Below are 12,421 nucleotides of genomic sequence, written 5' to 3' on the forward strand. Positions count from 1 at the left end.
ATACCGTCTAGCTGCCTCTGCCAGATCTTTGGCAATTTTATCCATGGTGTCCACTTCACACCTCCTTAGTCCATATTTTAATGCTTTCTCCACTTTCTTTACATTTGTATTATTTTCATATGATCTATCACTCGAATAATTCTTGTACAAGCCCCTCCTCTTCTCTATTAAACATAACGCAGTTTCACTAATATTTCCAGCTGCGTTTCTTACTATCTTCCCTAAGGGATTCCCATCAGGGACTTCAAAAACTTTTTTCCTTGTCAAATTTTAAACTCTCCTTTATAGTATTCAAGTGTTCCTGGAAAATTTCTCTCAAATTTTCATCCGGGAGTCTACCAACATCATAGGTTCTCGAAAGGTAGCTTACCCTTCTTAATTTTCAGCTTTAAACTAACTCTAGACACTATTAGATGGTGATCTTTGCTTTTAGCATCAATAACGGCACTCCTACATACCCTAGTATCTAGTATCGATCCCGTCAGTCTCTGGGTTTACACTAACATTATCAACAAGGTTAGCTGTCTTGCCATCATATGGATATGGACCATTTTATCACCAAATGCTGCATTGGTTATAACTAGATTGTTATACTTACAAAATTGCAGCAGTCTATAACCATTATTGTTTTTTCTTCTACTATATTTACTTAAGGTTTGGATACCATCTATCCCTATTTCTACCCCATTTCTACCGACCTGGGTGTAAAAATTTCTGATTAAAAATACAATATTTCTACCTGAGGTTTTAAGGGGGCATATACTACTATGACTGATACCCTTCACTTTTTAGTCATAAAATGAGCTCATTATCAGCTTGCTTATTCATCATTGAGCCCTACTCTCTGTCTATGTACCCCATCCTTCCTGCCTGAGTAAATAAATTCCACATCACCTAGTTTATTTCCTAAAAATCTTTGTCGATGGAAAAATAACAAAGGTTTAAGCTAAAGTAAAGTGAAACTGAACTTATTCCTAATACCCGATTCCCAAGTCTCAAATACTCAAAAAAAAAGAAAAATCAGTACTTGGGACATTGAAAAAAATAGGAGATATCAGAGGCAATGCACTAGATTTGCCCAAAGAGCCATAAAGCATCAATGTATTATTATTTATTATTATTTTCTTCCTCAGAGGTACTTAATATGGAAAGGGCGGTAGTATAAACTTTGGAGGGGCTTATTCGATTTGTTTTCATATAAGGTTTTTATGGAAAGGGTGGTCGTATAAACTTTGGAGAAGGCTCATTTGATTCAGGATCGAATGTTTTAGTGCCCTTTTGAAGAGTGAAAGAGATCGGAGGGCAAACGTTCCCCCCCACGTTCTCTTTTCACCAAATGCATCCAAACAAAATTTTGAGATAGCCGTCTTGTCTAAAATAGTCCAAAGGTCAAATAACTATGTCTCCGGGGTTGACACCCTCCCTTCGCACCTGGGGCAAGGGCTTTAAGTTATGCAAGGTGACCATTGTTAATATATTAGGGTTTTTAATGGAAATGAGGTTCTCCAAAAAGCCATAGGGATTAAGATGGGACTTTGAGGAAATGTTAAGGCAGATGCCGAACACACTATGTGCTTGCTGCTTTGTGCAGTAAGCACATAGATTATCAGCAATATCTACGGAATGACTGAGGTATTAAGTTGAACCTTTTAAGGTATGTCGAGGATATGTTGAACCGAGATTGGAGGGCAACTCCTCCTTCTTGCTTTTTTTAGGTGCCCCCCCTCGGCTCAACTCAGATCGAAATTTTGAAATTCCACTTTTTTTCAAACTAGTGAAAAGTTCTAGTAGCTCTCCAGGGATGCCATGGCCCCCAAAGACCCAGGGCAAGGATTGTAAATTATGCAATTTGCCCATTGTTTATAGGTAGGATTTCTCATTAAAAAAGGAGAATGTTTGATTCTGGGTGTATTCGAAAGGCTGGTATTAAGGTGAAACTTTGGAGGATGTGTAGGGTTATGCTAAACTAAATCAAAGGGCATTTCGTGCATCCAGTTTATCAAAAGGAGAATCTTCAATATTTTAAGAACGGCTGAGGGTATTAAGATGAAAATTTCGGAATAATTTCAGGGGGATGTTAAAAAGTGATTGGAGGTCTCCCCCTCCCATGCCCTTTTTAGTTTCCCTTCTTCCAAAATCATTCAATCAAAATTTTAAATAGCCAGCTTGTTCAAAATAGTATAAAGGTCCAATAGTTATGCCTATGAGTATGAAATACTCCCCCCCAGGCCTTGAGATGGATGCTGATCACAATAAACACACTGTGTGCATGCTGGTTGTCAAAAGAGCGGATCAACAATGTCTAAGGAACGGCTGATGGTATTATGTTGAAACTTGCAGAGGATGTTGTAGAGCTATTGGAGGGCAACCAGCCCCTTTGACCTTTTTACATGTTCCCTTCCCTAATCAACGATCAAAATTTTGAAAAAGCGGCTTTTCTAAAAATAGTCAATTTGCTTCTGCGTTTGTTAGGACTAAGGGCATTAAAGTGAAACTTTTGGTAATGTTGAGTGGCATGTCAAACTAAATCTAAAGATACTATGTACATCCAATTTATCAAAAAGGGGTATCTGTAATATCTCAAGAACGGCTTAGGATGTTGAGTCTTTAATTTTCATGGCATGTTGAGGGGATATTAAAAAGTGGTCAGGCTTGCATCCGATCCCCCTCCCATTCCCTTTTTAGCTGCTCTCTCCCCAAGATATCTGATAAAGCTTCTGAATTGCCATCTTGTTCAAAATAGTCGAAAAGTCAAATAACTATGCCTCTAGGGATGACAACCCTGCAGCCCGTAGGGCAAGTGTTGTACGTTATATAAGTTGCACATTGTTTATATACAAAGCTAGTTATTGGGAAAAGAGGGCATGTTGGTTCTTGAGTCTCCAAAAACACTAAGGCTATTAAGGTAAACCTTCTAGAAAATTTTGGGGGAGGGGGTGTCAAACAAAATCAAAACGTACTACATGAGGGTCGTCTAAAGGACACAGCAGCAATATCTAAGGAACGGCTAAGAGTATTAAGTTGAAAATTAAAAAGGTGTCTTGAGAGGAATGTCGAAAAATGAACGGTAGACAACCAGCCCATCCCCCCTCTTCCCCTTTTAGATGCCACCATTAACACTCATAGAAATCTTAAAAAGCCATTTTATTCAAAATAATCAGAACGTTTAATAGCTACGCCTCTGGGGAAGGATTGTAAGCTATCCAATTTGTTTTTTTTTTCTACCATGCAGGATTTATCATTGTGAAAGGAGGGAATCTCTCATCCTGGGTGTTTCCGAAAAGGCTAAGGGTATTGATGCGAAACTTCGGAAATGCTGAGGTGTATCTAGAGCTATGTCAAAATAAACTATACGTATCCAAGTTATCAAAAAGGCGTATCTGAAATATCTTAGGACCACTACTATTAATATTACTGCGGCTGCAAATGTGACTGGTTGTGACTGCGACTTTGATGGCTTCCGACTGTGACAACTTGCAATTGTGACTGCTTGCAACTGCTCCTACAGCTACTTGTAATATCTCTCAGAGAATGTTGAGGGGGATGTTGAAAAAATTCAAAACATGTGCAATGTGATTGTCAAAAGGGTACATCAGCAACATCTGAGGAACGACTGACGGCATTAAGTTGAAACTTTCATGGCACGTTGAACAGTGCTTGGAAGGCAAAGGGCCCCCGTTGTCCATTTTTGGTCCCCTTAACACTGGTTAAAATTATGAAATAGCCACTTTGTTCAAGTTGTTCAATAGATCTATTAACTATGTCTCTGGGAATGTAATGCTCCCCACAGCCCCCGGAGAAAAAGTTTCAAATTATGCCTTGTGCCCATTGTTTACATACAGGATTTATCATTGGGAAAGAGGATGAATGTTTATCTTTATTGATTCAGAAAAGACAGAGGGTATTAAGGTAAAGCTTCAGAGAATGATGTGGGGGATGTTGTGCTCAATCAAAATATACTATGTACATCTTGGTTGTCAGAAGGGTGTACCTGCAATATCCAAGGAATGGTCAACGGAGCTTGGTCGAAACTTATAGGGAATGTTGAATGGGATGCTAAACTAAAAGACGCTAAATAGAACTAATAAATTAGAATCAGATATTTCAGTTCTTACGTCGGAGACGTGTAAAACTGGAGAAATATTCATTATGTTAACTAATAACATAAATATGGCCATGAAAAACGAACAGAAATCAATAAAAAAATCCGAAAAAGAAGTTTCTCACAGAAAAGTAAAGAGCCATATTAAACTTAAAATCAGTAGAAATAAATTTCTATAATAACTCAAACTCAAAACGACCAGAAATTACTGTTAAAGAATAAATGAAATCCAAAATGAACAGGAATTAAATTAACAATCATAGCAAAAAACAGATAACAGTTAGTAATATAAATGAATAAGCACACCTGGAAACGAGTCAAATTAAATTGAATTAAAACGAACACAAATTACTACAAACAGGCTAATGCCACCTTCCCCCTCCTTTAACCGTAAAAGTCTAAAGCCTTTTGCGTCATTTGCGGTTTATTGATTACGATATTACAAATATTTCCTTTTATAATTACAACATTGGAAATACAAAATAAAAAAATCAGTGAAATAAAATCTTGAATCGCTGAATTTTCAGCAATTAGTGTAATTACACATCAAATATTCAATTTATTTTTATTAGTTCTTTCCAAGGACTGTTCATGACACATATTGTTGTCAGTCACTACATTCCAAATTAGAGGAAATTCCAGCCGTTTAGAGGATTTGAGAGGGGGAGGGAAATGTAAGCCCAGGTTATTTGCCTTGTTGTGACGTTTTTGATGATGCAGAAAACAAAAAGACTGTTTGAAGGATTTTGGTTCTGTTCGTTTTGGGCTTCATTTATTCATTCATAGTTTTTTTGTTTGTTTAAAGTTGGAATTATTTTTAACTTTATTTCTGCCCGTGTTAGATTTTAATATGGCTCCCTACTTTTCTTCTAAAAACTCCCTTTTTTTCTTTTTTTTTTATACTGAAATCTACCTTAAAGAGAATTTTTCTCCTCGAAGACACTTTAATAATTGTTATGAAATAATTAGGAAAGGACGGGCGGGGATGGGGAATTCTAATCAAGAAGATATAAAAAAGGAACTGATTTCTGGACATCTTATAAGGTATTCTTAACGTGTTTTAAGCCAAGGTGTCAGTTCTTAAGAAATACGTGGTCCCTCTTGGCACAAGCGGAAAAATCGTGGATATATAGGCAAAGTCAAGAAAATATAGGAAAGACTTTGAAATTTGTGGAGGTATCTCCCTCCATAAGTACATATCTGTTGCCGTGCCAAACATATTGAACGCTAGAATTCATTTACTTTAACTATGCACGTCACTTCTTATTTCGCGTGCGCGTACGTTTTTGAACACGTATTGAAAAAGTCCCTGTTCCTTTGGTAATGTTACATTTTTGTAATTGTTTAGATTTGTAGCGGGAGTTATACTTCGAGAGAGAATGCCAGCGTTTGAGCGTATGCTCTGGAGAGCCTGTCGGGGTAATGTTTTCCTTCGTCAAGCTGAAATCGAGACGCCACTTGAAGATCCTGTCACTGTAAGTCTTGTTTTAAATTAGTTGTAATTAAACGCATACTTGCTTTTGGTATTATTGTTCAAGAATCATTTTCCAGAGTTTAATTTGTTAATTTAATCTGTGTGCTTACTCAGATGACAAGAATATGTCAATTTGTCAGTTTGTCAATAATATGTCTTCCAAAATGTCAATTTCTATCTGGGATGAAAAAAGGGTGTCCAAGCTACTGAGTGGACTGGGACTGCTATTGAGAGTTAAAATGCGAATAATCCCAAGGTTTGAAAAAAAAATCCAAGATAACAAATAATAATAATAACTATTGTTATTGTTATTTATTTTTCACCCACACTATACAATAGCATAATACGTTGAGCAACAAATAAAAAGGAAAACAATCCAAAATGTCAAACACAAAAGAGAAATCCGAAGATAGTTGGGGAATCCCTAGGAATGGCAGTTTTGAAGTGGTCTGTCAAAGTTTACAGTCAATATTTAAAAAAATCTTGGATTTTAATGGATGTTTTTATTTTTAGTGCTGGTAGATCTGTAGAAACCTCACATTTTTAGTAGGAGTGATTATTACTAGCACGTACCTGTAATTATATCCAGCGCAAAAAAGGAAATTTGCTTTAGGAACGTAGAGACTGAACAAGATTTACGATACTCTAAAATAGTTTTCTGATAACTTTTTTGAACGGTCAAATACTAGTGCTACTAAATAATATAAAAAAATATTATAAGTATAAACTAACTATTTCAATACATTTATCTTATAAACCATTTTTATAAGAATGTAGATTTTTTCTAATGTCATATTAACTAGTGTTATTCAGGGATCCCAGATTTTCTAAAACCATCCATACCAAACATTACTTCGAATAGTTATCCCCTAAATTATGAATCTTCAGTGAAATAGTTGGGAATTGTTTTTGATTCAAAATTAAGATGACAGGATCACATCAAATCCCTCAGGAATAACATTATCCAGAAACTGGCTCTCCTAAAACGGCTTGCTAATTCCAAATGGGGGTATCACCTAAAACAATGATTGATTTTCATAAAGTTTATATTAGAGCAAAGATGGAATATGGCATCCAGTTTTTTGCTAATAGTTCCTCACGTATATTTAACACGCTGGAGTCACTATAAAATTCTACGGTCCCTATTGCTATGGGACTTCATAAGCATACACCAATCCTTAAAATGAGAAAACTATCAGGGATCACCCGTCAACAGGAAAGAGCGTTGCTTCAGAGAAGACGGTATTTTGCCAGAGTACAAGCATATGGGAATCACAACTGTGTATATAAGAAAACATTTAATAAACCACCCCCTCTAAGTTCTGTATCTTCTTCCTGGAATCTCTATCTAAAAGAGTTTCCAGAGTGGTCTTCTCAGGTGATGGACTCTTTTCCCTTTGTGATTTCTCCACCATGGGAGATGGCCCATGTTGAGTGGCATACGGGCATGCTACCAAAAAATAAATCATGCTATTCAGCCCAAGATGTTAATATAATCTTTGAAAATTGCGTGAATACCCGTTTTCCTAATTATGTACTTGTCTACACGGATGGTTCTGTTAAAAATTCAAAAGCTGGGGCAGCTGCCAGTATCCTGGACCTAGACTTGAATATTTATGCCCCCCTTCCGAGTTATTCATCAGTACTTTTTGCTGAACTATATGCCGTACGACTTGCATTAGATGCCTTCATTGATCTGAAGACCCCTTCAAGGAACATTCTGTTCCTGTCAGATTATCTTTCCTCAATCCATCTTCTTAGCCAAATAAATTATCATGCTGATGACCATGACCTGAAAGGATACGCCAAATATTTTCAACTGGAATTATCTATTTTCAACTGGATATTCCATAGCATTTCTTCATACTCAAAGCCATATAGAGATCAAAAACAATGAAATGGCAGATAATTTTGCTGATAAGGCAGCAGATATCCCTCACCCGAGAAATGTAATGACGTTCAATTTTAGAGAGGTCGTTAGAACCCGAACAAAAATTGCTTGCCAATGTCTTGTGCATCCTCATTTCAAATCTAAGAACTTTAATATGCTCTACTATAAGCTTATCGGATGTATCTACCAAAATGCCAGTGCATTTTTATTTTTACTCACTGATCCTATATTATTTCTCAGTTTCTATTCCTTTTTTCTTCTTTGACTAAAAAAGCTTGACTTTTAGACAGAAGAAGGTACTATCATCGAAACCATGAGAATCTGCCGCGTAAAGCTAAGCATACGCAGTTTAGATATCTAGAATATCTTATTACAAAGTATTTTCGCTATGCAGTCTCTGTGGCTCCTAAAGTTATTACGTTTTTTTCTTACAAAAAGTGGCAACAATTATAACATTCCAGCTTCCATAGTTTGGCAATACAATAGTAAAATTTATTGGGGGGAGAATATCGTCACAGGGGTGTAAATGGCCAGGTGAGATAATGAAGTCAGAAGTTATGCCAATATATATATAAAAATGACAATAAATAGTTTAGAAGGAACAACCAAAAAAAAAAAAAATTGACGATAGATTAAAGAAATTTGGCCGCCTCGTGGCATAGTGTTTCTTTTGCTTGCTAAAAGAAGTCTTTAAAGGTGTATTTAAAGATTTCATGATTTCGACTACAGAAAATGTGGACATACTAGTCTTATTGAAAGATATCTATTTTTTGGAATTTTAAAAATAGCTCCAGCAGCACAAAAAAGTTCTTTTTTAACTTCACTAATTTCCACCTTTTTCATTATTTACATTATGATTTCCTTTATCTGTCATCTTTAGAAATAAAATTGTTTAACTCAGTGCTGGTTGATAATAATATTGTATATTAGGTCAAATCTTAATACCTTGTGACGTATATTTCCTCAAAATAAATATAACGTTTGATTTTTATTTTGCTTTTTCTTATAGGGTGACTATGTTTACAAGACTGTGTTCATAATCTTTTTCCAAGGCGATCAACTCAAATCTCGTGTCAAGAAGATATGTGAAGGTTTTCGTGCCAGTTTGTATCCGTGCCCAGAAACACCAGCTGATAGACGTGAAATGGCAATTGGCGTCATGACAAGGATTGAAGATTTAAATACAGTATGCACTAAATATGCAAAATAGAAAGCAAATATAATACAGAATAGCACAAAATGAATAAAAACAATAAATAAAAAAGGGGGAGCCTGCTTTCAATTTACATAATTTAACCAATGAAAATGTAGTGAAAACGGCTATAATATTTTAAACCACTGCTTTGTTTAAAGTATTATACCAGTTTTTTCTATATTTTCATTTTCTAAATTCTGTTAACGTGATAAACTTGATAGACGTGAGCTGGGAATGGGTGTCATGGCACGGATTGAAGATTTAAATATGATTGAAAATGAAACGGATTGAAAATTTGAAACTATGCTACATATAACTTTCGATCTTTTGAAATAACCGTCTTCTGTGAAGGAAATCAGGCACGAACACAGGAATATTTTTTAGGGATAGGAAAGGATTTTTTTCATGAATATTTTCATTGGAGCAGGTGGAGCCCACCCCAGGGTTTCATAATTAAAACCCAGGCTTAGGGACGGTTGGGCTTGCGACTCTCCTCCCGAAAATAATTGCAATGAAGAGAAATGTTACTCAAGCCTTGGAATCTACTGGTTTTTATTTATTACGAACTTGGCACTCCTACGGACATCTTTTGAACCTTGCTGTCCAAGGTGGGCTGAGAATAGCCACCTGGAATGTTTTAACCATGAAAAAACTCGGGATCCAAAGACCTTCTAGGGGTTGTAAACATTGAGATGTGGGATTAGCATACTTGGAATGACAGAAACACACCTGACGGGACCAGACGATGAAGAAATCGCCGGCACAGGTTACAGGATGATTTAGGCAGGCCAAACCTCCATTTGAAGCAGGGGTATAGGCCTGTTCCAAAACAAGAAGGCAAAGAAATGCCTCTTATCCCACAACCCAATATTGGATAGCTGTGCGACTCCTCCAGATGTGCGCTATGCACGGCCTGGTCATTGCCAACACCCTGTTCCACGGGAAAGACATCTATCAGCCAACATGATATAACAATGTTGGGCGAACGCGGAAGATGATCGACTATATCATAGTCAACCAGAGATGGCGTTCAGTAGTTACGAACTGTAGAACATATCGTTGCGCTGAGATAGGGAATACTAACCATAAATTAGTTGCCGCGAAATTCCGCTTGCATCTTAAAGCACAGCCTTCAGAACCACAACAACTAAAGTTGGTCACCCAAAAACTAAAATTGAAACATTCCGCCAAAAGTACTCAGTTGAAATCAGAATAGGTTTGAATGTCTGAATACCCTTGTCTACCCGGACACGGTCCTGTTTACCCGGACACGGTCCTGGCTGGAGATATATCCTCCTACAAATGGCTGAACAGGATCAGCAACAAAGTTATTCACCGTGATAAGCAACAATTTACTGATAAAAAAAAAGCTGAAGAGCTAGAAGTTGGGGCACGAAAAGGTAACGTCATGTCGCTTTTCAAGCATGTCGGAGACCTTAGCGATGGGAAACACCAAAGATAGGTACAGTTAAATCCTTCTCTGGCGAAATGCTAGAGGATGCAAACGCGCAACTTGATTGATGGAAGGAGCACTTCGCAAAGCTACTAAACGCCGAAAGACTCGACGTTGATGCCAATCTAACTGCGTCCGCTCAGCAAACAACATATGAAAATCTACCAGAGCCTGATCCTCCTTCGGTAGAAGAGATACAAAATGCCCTGCGGAGAATGAAGAACAACAAGGCGCCAGGAACCTGCGGGATCACCGTCAAGCTGTTAAAGTTTGGAGGACCGGCAATGCTACTTTGGCTGCACATCCTGTTCTCCCTCGTCTGGTCAACCGAATTGATACATAGTGCCGCTGGATTCAGCAAGCATGTTTCATGCCCAACAGATCCACGAATGAGCAGATATACACTATTCGCCAGCTCATCGAGAAAGCCTGTGAGTTCCAGTATATAGCATTTATTGCCTTTGTTGACTTTCAAGCAGCTTTCGACTCGGTCAACCGTGAGTCTCTTTGGCTGATACTAATACGAACGGGTCTCCCTGAAAAACACTACCGTCTGTTCAAGGTGCTCTACACTGGTATGAAAAGCTCTGTCCAGGTTAATGGTTGCTGAAGTCCGCTATTCGAAATAGATACTGGTGTACGGGAGGACTGTGTTGCTGCTCCTGAACTTTTCAACACAGTAATTGATTAGGTCACGGATCTAACGACGAATCGGTTCCGATTCGGACTGAAATATGGCGGTAGAGTCCTAGCCGATTGCGACTTCGTAGATGATATTGTCCTGATATGCACTTCTGCAGCTGAACTCGCGGCAGCCTTCAATACACTGTTGGAAGAAGCCCTGAAAGTGGGACGACATATTTGCTGGTAGAAAACATAATGATCATCGACCCGCCAGGTAATTCTGCCAACTCACCAGCATTTAGCGTATTAGGGCACACTGTTGAAGTTGTCAAGTCTTTTATCTACCTTCGATCTGCTGTCTCGGATAACGGCTCAATTGAAAAGGAAGGCCAGTCGTGCATCGCTAAAGCTGCGTCTATTATGGTTCGGTTATGCCGTTCCTTGTGGTCAAAGCCTAACATCAGCCGAAAAGCAAAAATGCGGATCTACAATACCACCGTAAGGCATGTCCTTCTCTACGGTGCTGAAACTTTGCCGGCTGCTGCTTCTGTTCGTGATGCCATAGATGTGGCCCAAACAAACTTCCTAAGACGAATCGAAGGGACCAAGTGGTACAACTTCGTCTCGAGCACCCGACTGTTGACACTAACGGATCAGACCCCCACCTTTCGTCAGCTCACCTTAAGAACCCGGGGGTTCTGCCACTTAATTTTTATGCCATCAGAAGCACCCACCAGCACACTTTGCAATTTTTATCCCACTGAATATGGCTGGAAGCAACCCCGTGGAAGACTCCGGTTCAAATGGAGGGCCAGCCTTACCCAATACCTCTCCATGATCGGTACTGATCTCCAAGAAGCAGTCACGCTTGCGCAGGACCGTTCGGAATGGAGGCGAAGAGTCACATCTCTCTCTACGCTGGACCACCAGCAAGAGCTTTAAGTCAAGTAAGTAAAAAAGGAACCTCAGTTTGTCGGAGCAGGTAAATTATACGAAGGCTAATGGAAATTACGGTACAAATCATGAAATTGTTATGCAGCTGTGCCAGGCGCCCTCCTCTTCACCCTTGCATTTGTGCCTGAGTGGGAATATGCATGGCGTCAGTTTTTTTTGTAATATTTGCTCCTAGATTTTACCGTTAAGATCTTAAATGAAGTTCGAACTTTTTGTGTCAGGAATCGGAAAAAACTGAGCGTAGTAATCAAGTAATTAAGGATACTGTGGATTTTGCTATACAAAAAGAAAATGTTGTAGGTCAGTCACTTTATTCTTTAAAACTGGGCAGGATAAGAAATTAATTTATGAAATTTTGGGTAAATTGTGTGCAACACTGGTACTATAAACTTATACGGACAAGTTAAATGCTTTCTTCTTCTTTTTTTTTTATTGAATAGGAGGCTATGTTTATTCATGCTGATTCAAGATAATGTGAAAATAACTTGTGTTTTTTTGGGATTTTCTTTGATTTCATTCCGTTTTTACCTCTTTCCTAATCAAAACTGTAATCAGTTTAGGGTCCCAATTTTGAAAAATCTGACGAGATTTGTAGCTGAAAACACGTAATTAATATATTCAGAAACATAGTGATTAATTTGCTAAAATGTCAGTTCTTATTTGGGGAAAGCTTAGAAACGAAAAAACAAAAAAATAATTATAATTCAGTACTTTGCTAGATTTTATTT

General features: G+C 37.8%; 1 protein-coding gene across 3 annotated transcripts in view; it reads left to right on the top strand.

Moving 5' to 3' along the window:
- Vha100-1 (V-type ATPase subunit a family protein Vha100-1) overlaps positions 1 to 12,421 on the top strand; it is a 91,160-nt gene that overhangs the window by 34,513 nt on the left and 44,226 nt on the right. For all 3 annotated transcript variants that reach the window (XM_089099343.1, XM_089099345.1, XM_089099344.1), the window contains exons 6-7: positions 5,451 to 5,577; positions 8,477 to 8,653. In XM_089099343.1, the coding sequence (XP_088955469.1) occupies positions 5,451 to 5,577; positions 8,477 to 8,653 (304 nt within the window). The remainder of the gene's footprint in view (positions 1 to 5,450; positions 5,578 to 8,476; positions 8,654 to 12,421) is intronic.

This window comes from Artemia sp. Qi Xiang Cuo, chromosome 13 (assembly GCF_049724085.1).
Source record: "Artemia sp. Qi Xiang Cuo chromosome 13, ASM4972408v1, whole genome shotgun sequence".
NCBI classification, from domain to species: Eukaryota; Metazoa; Arthropoda; class Branchiopoda; order Anostraca; family Artemiidae; genus Artemia; species Artemia sp. Qi Xiang Cuo.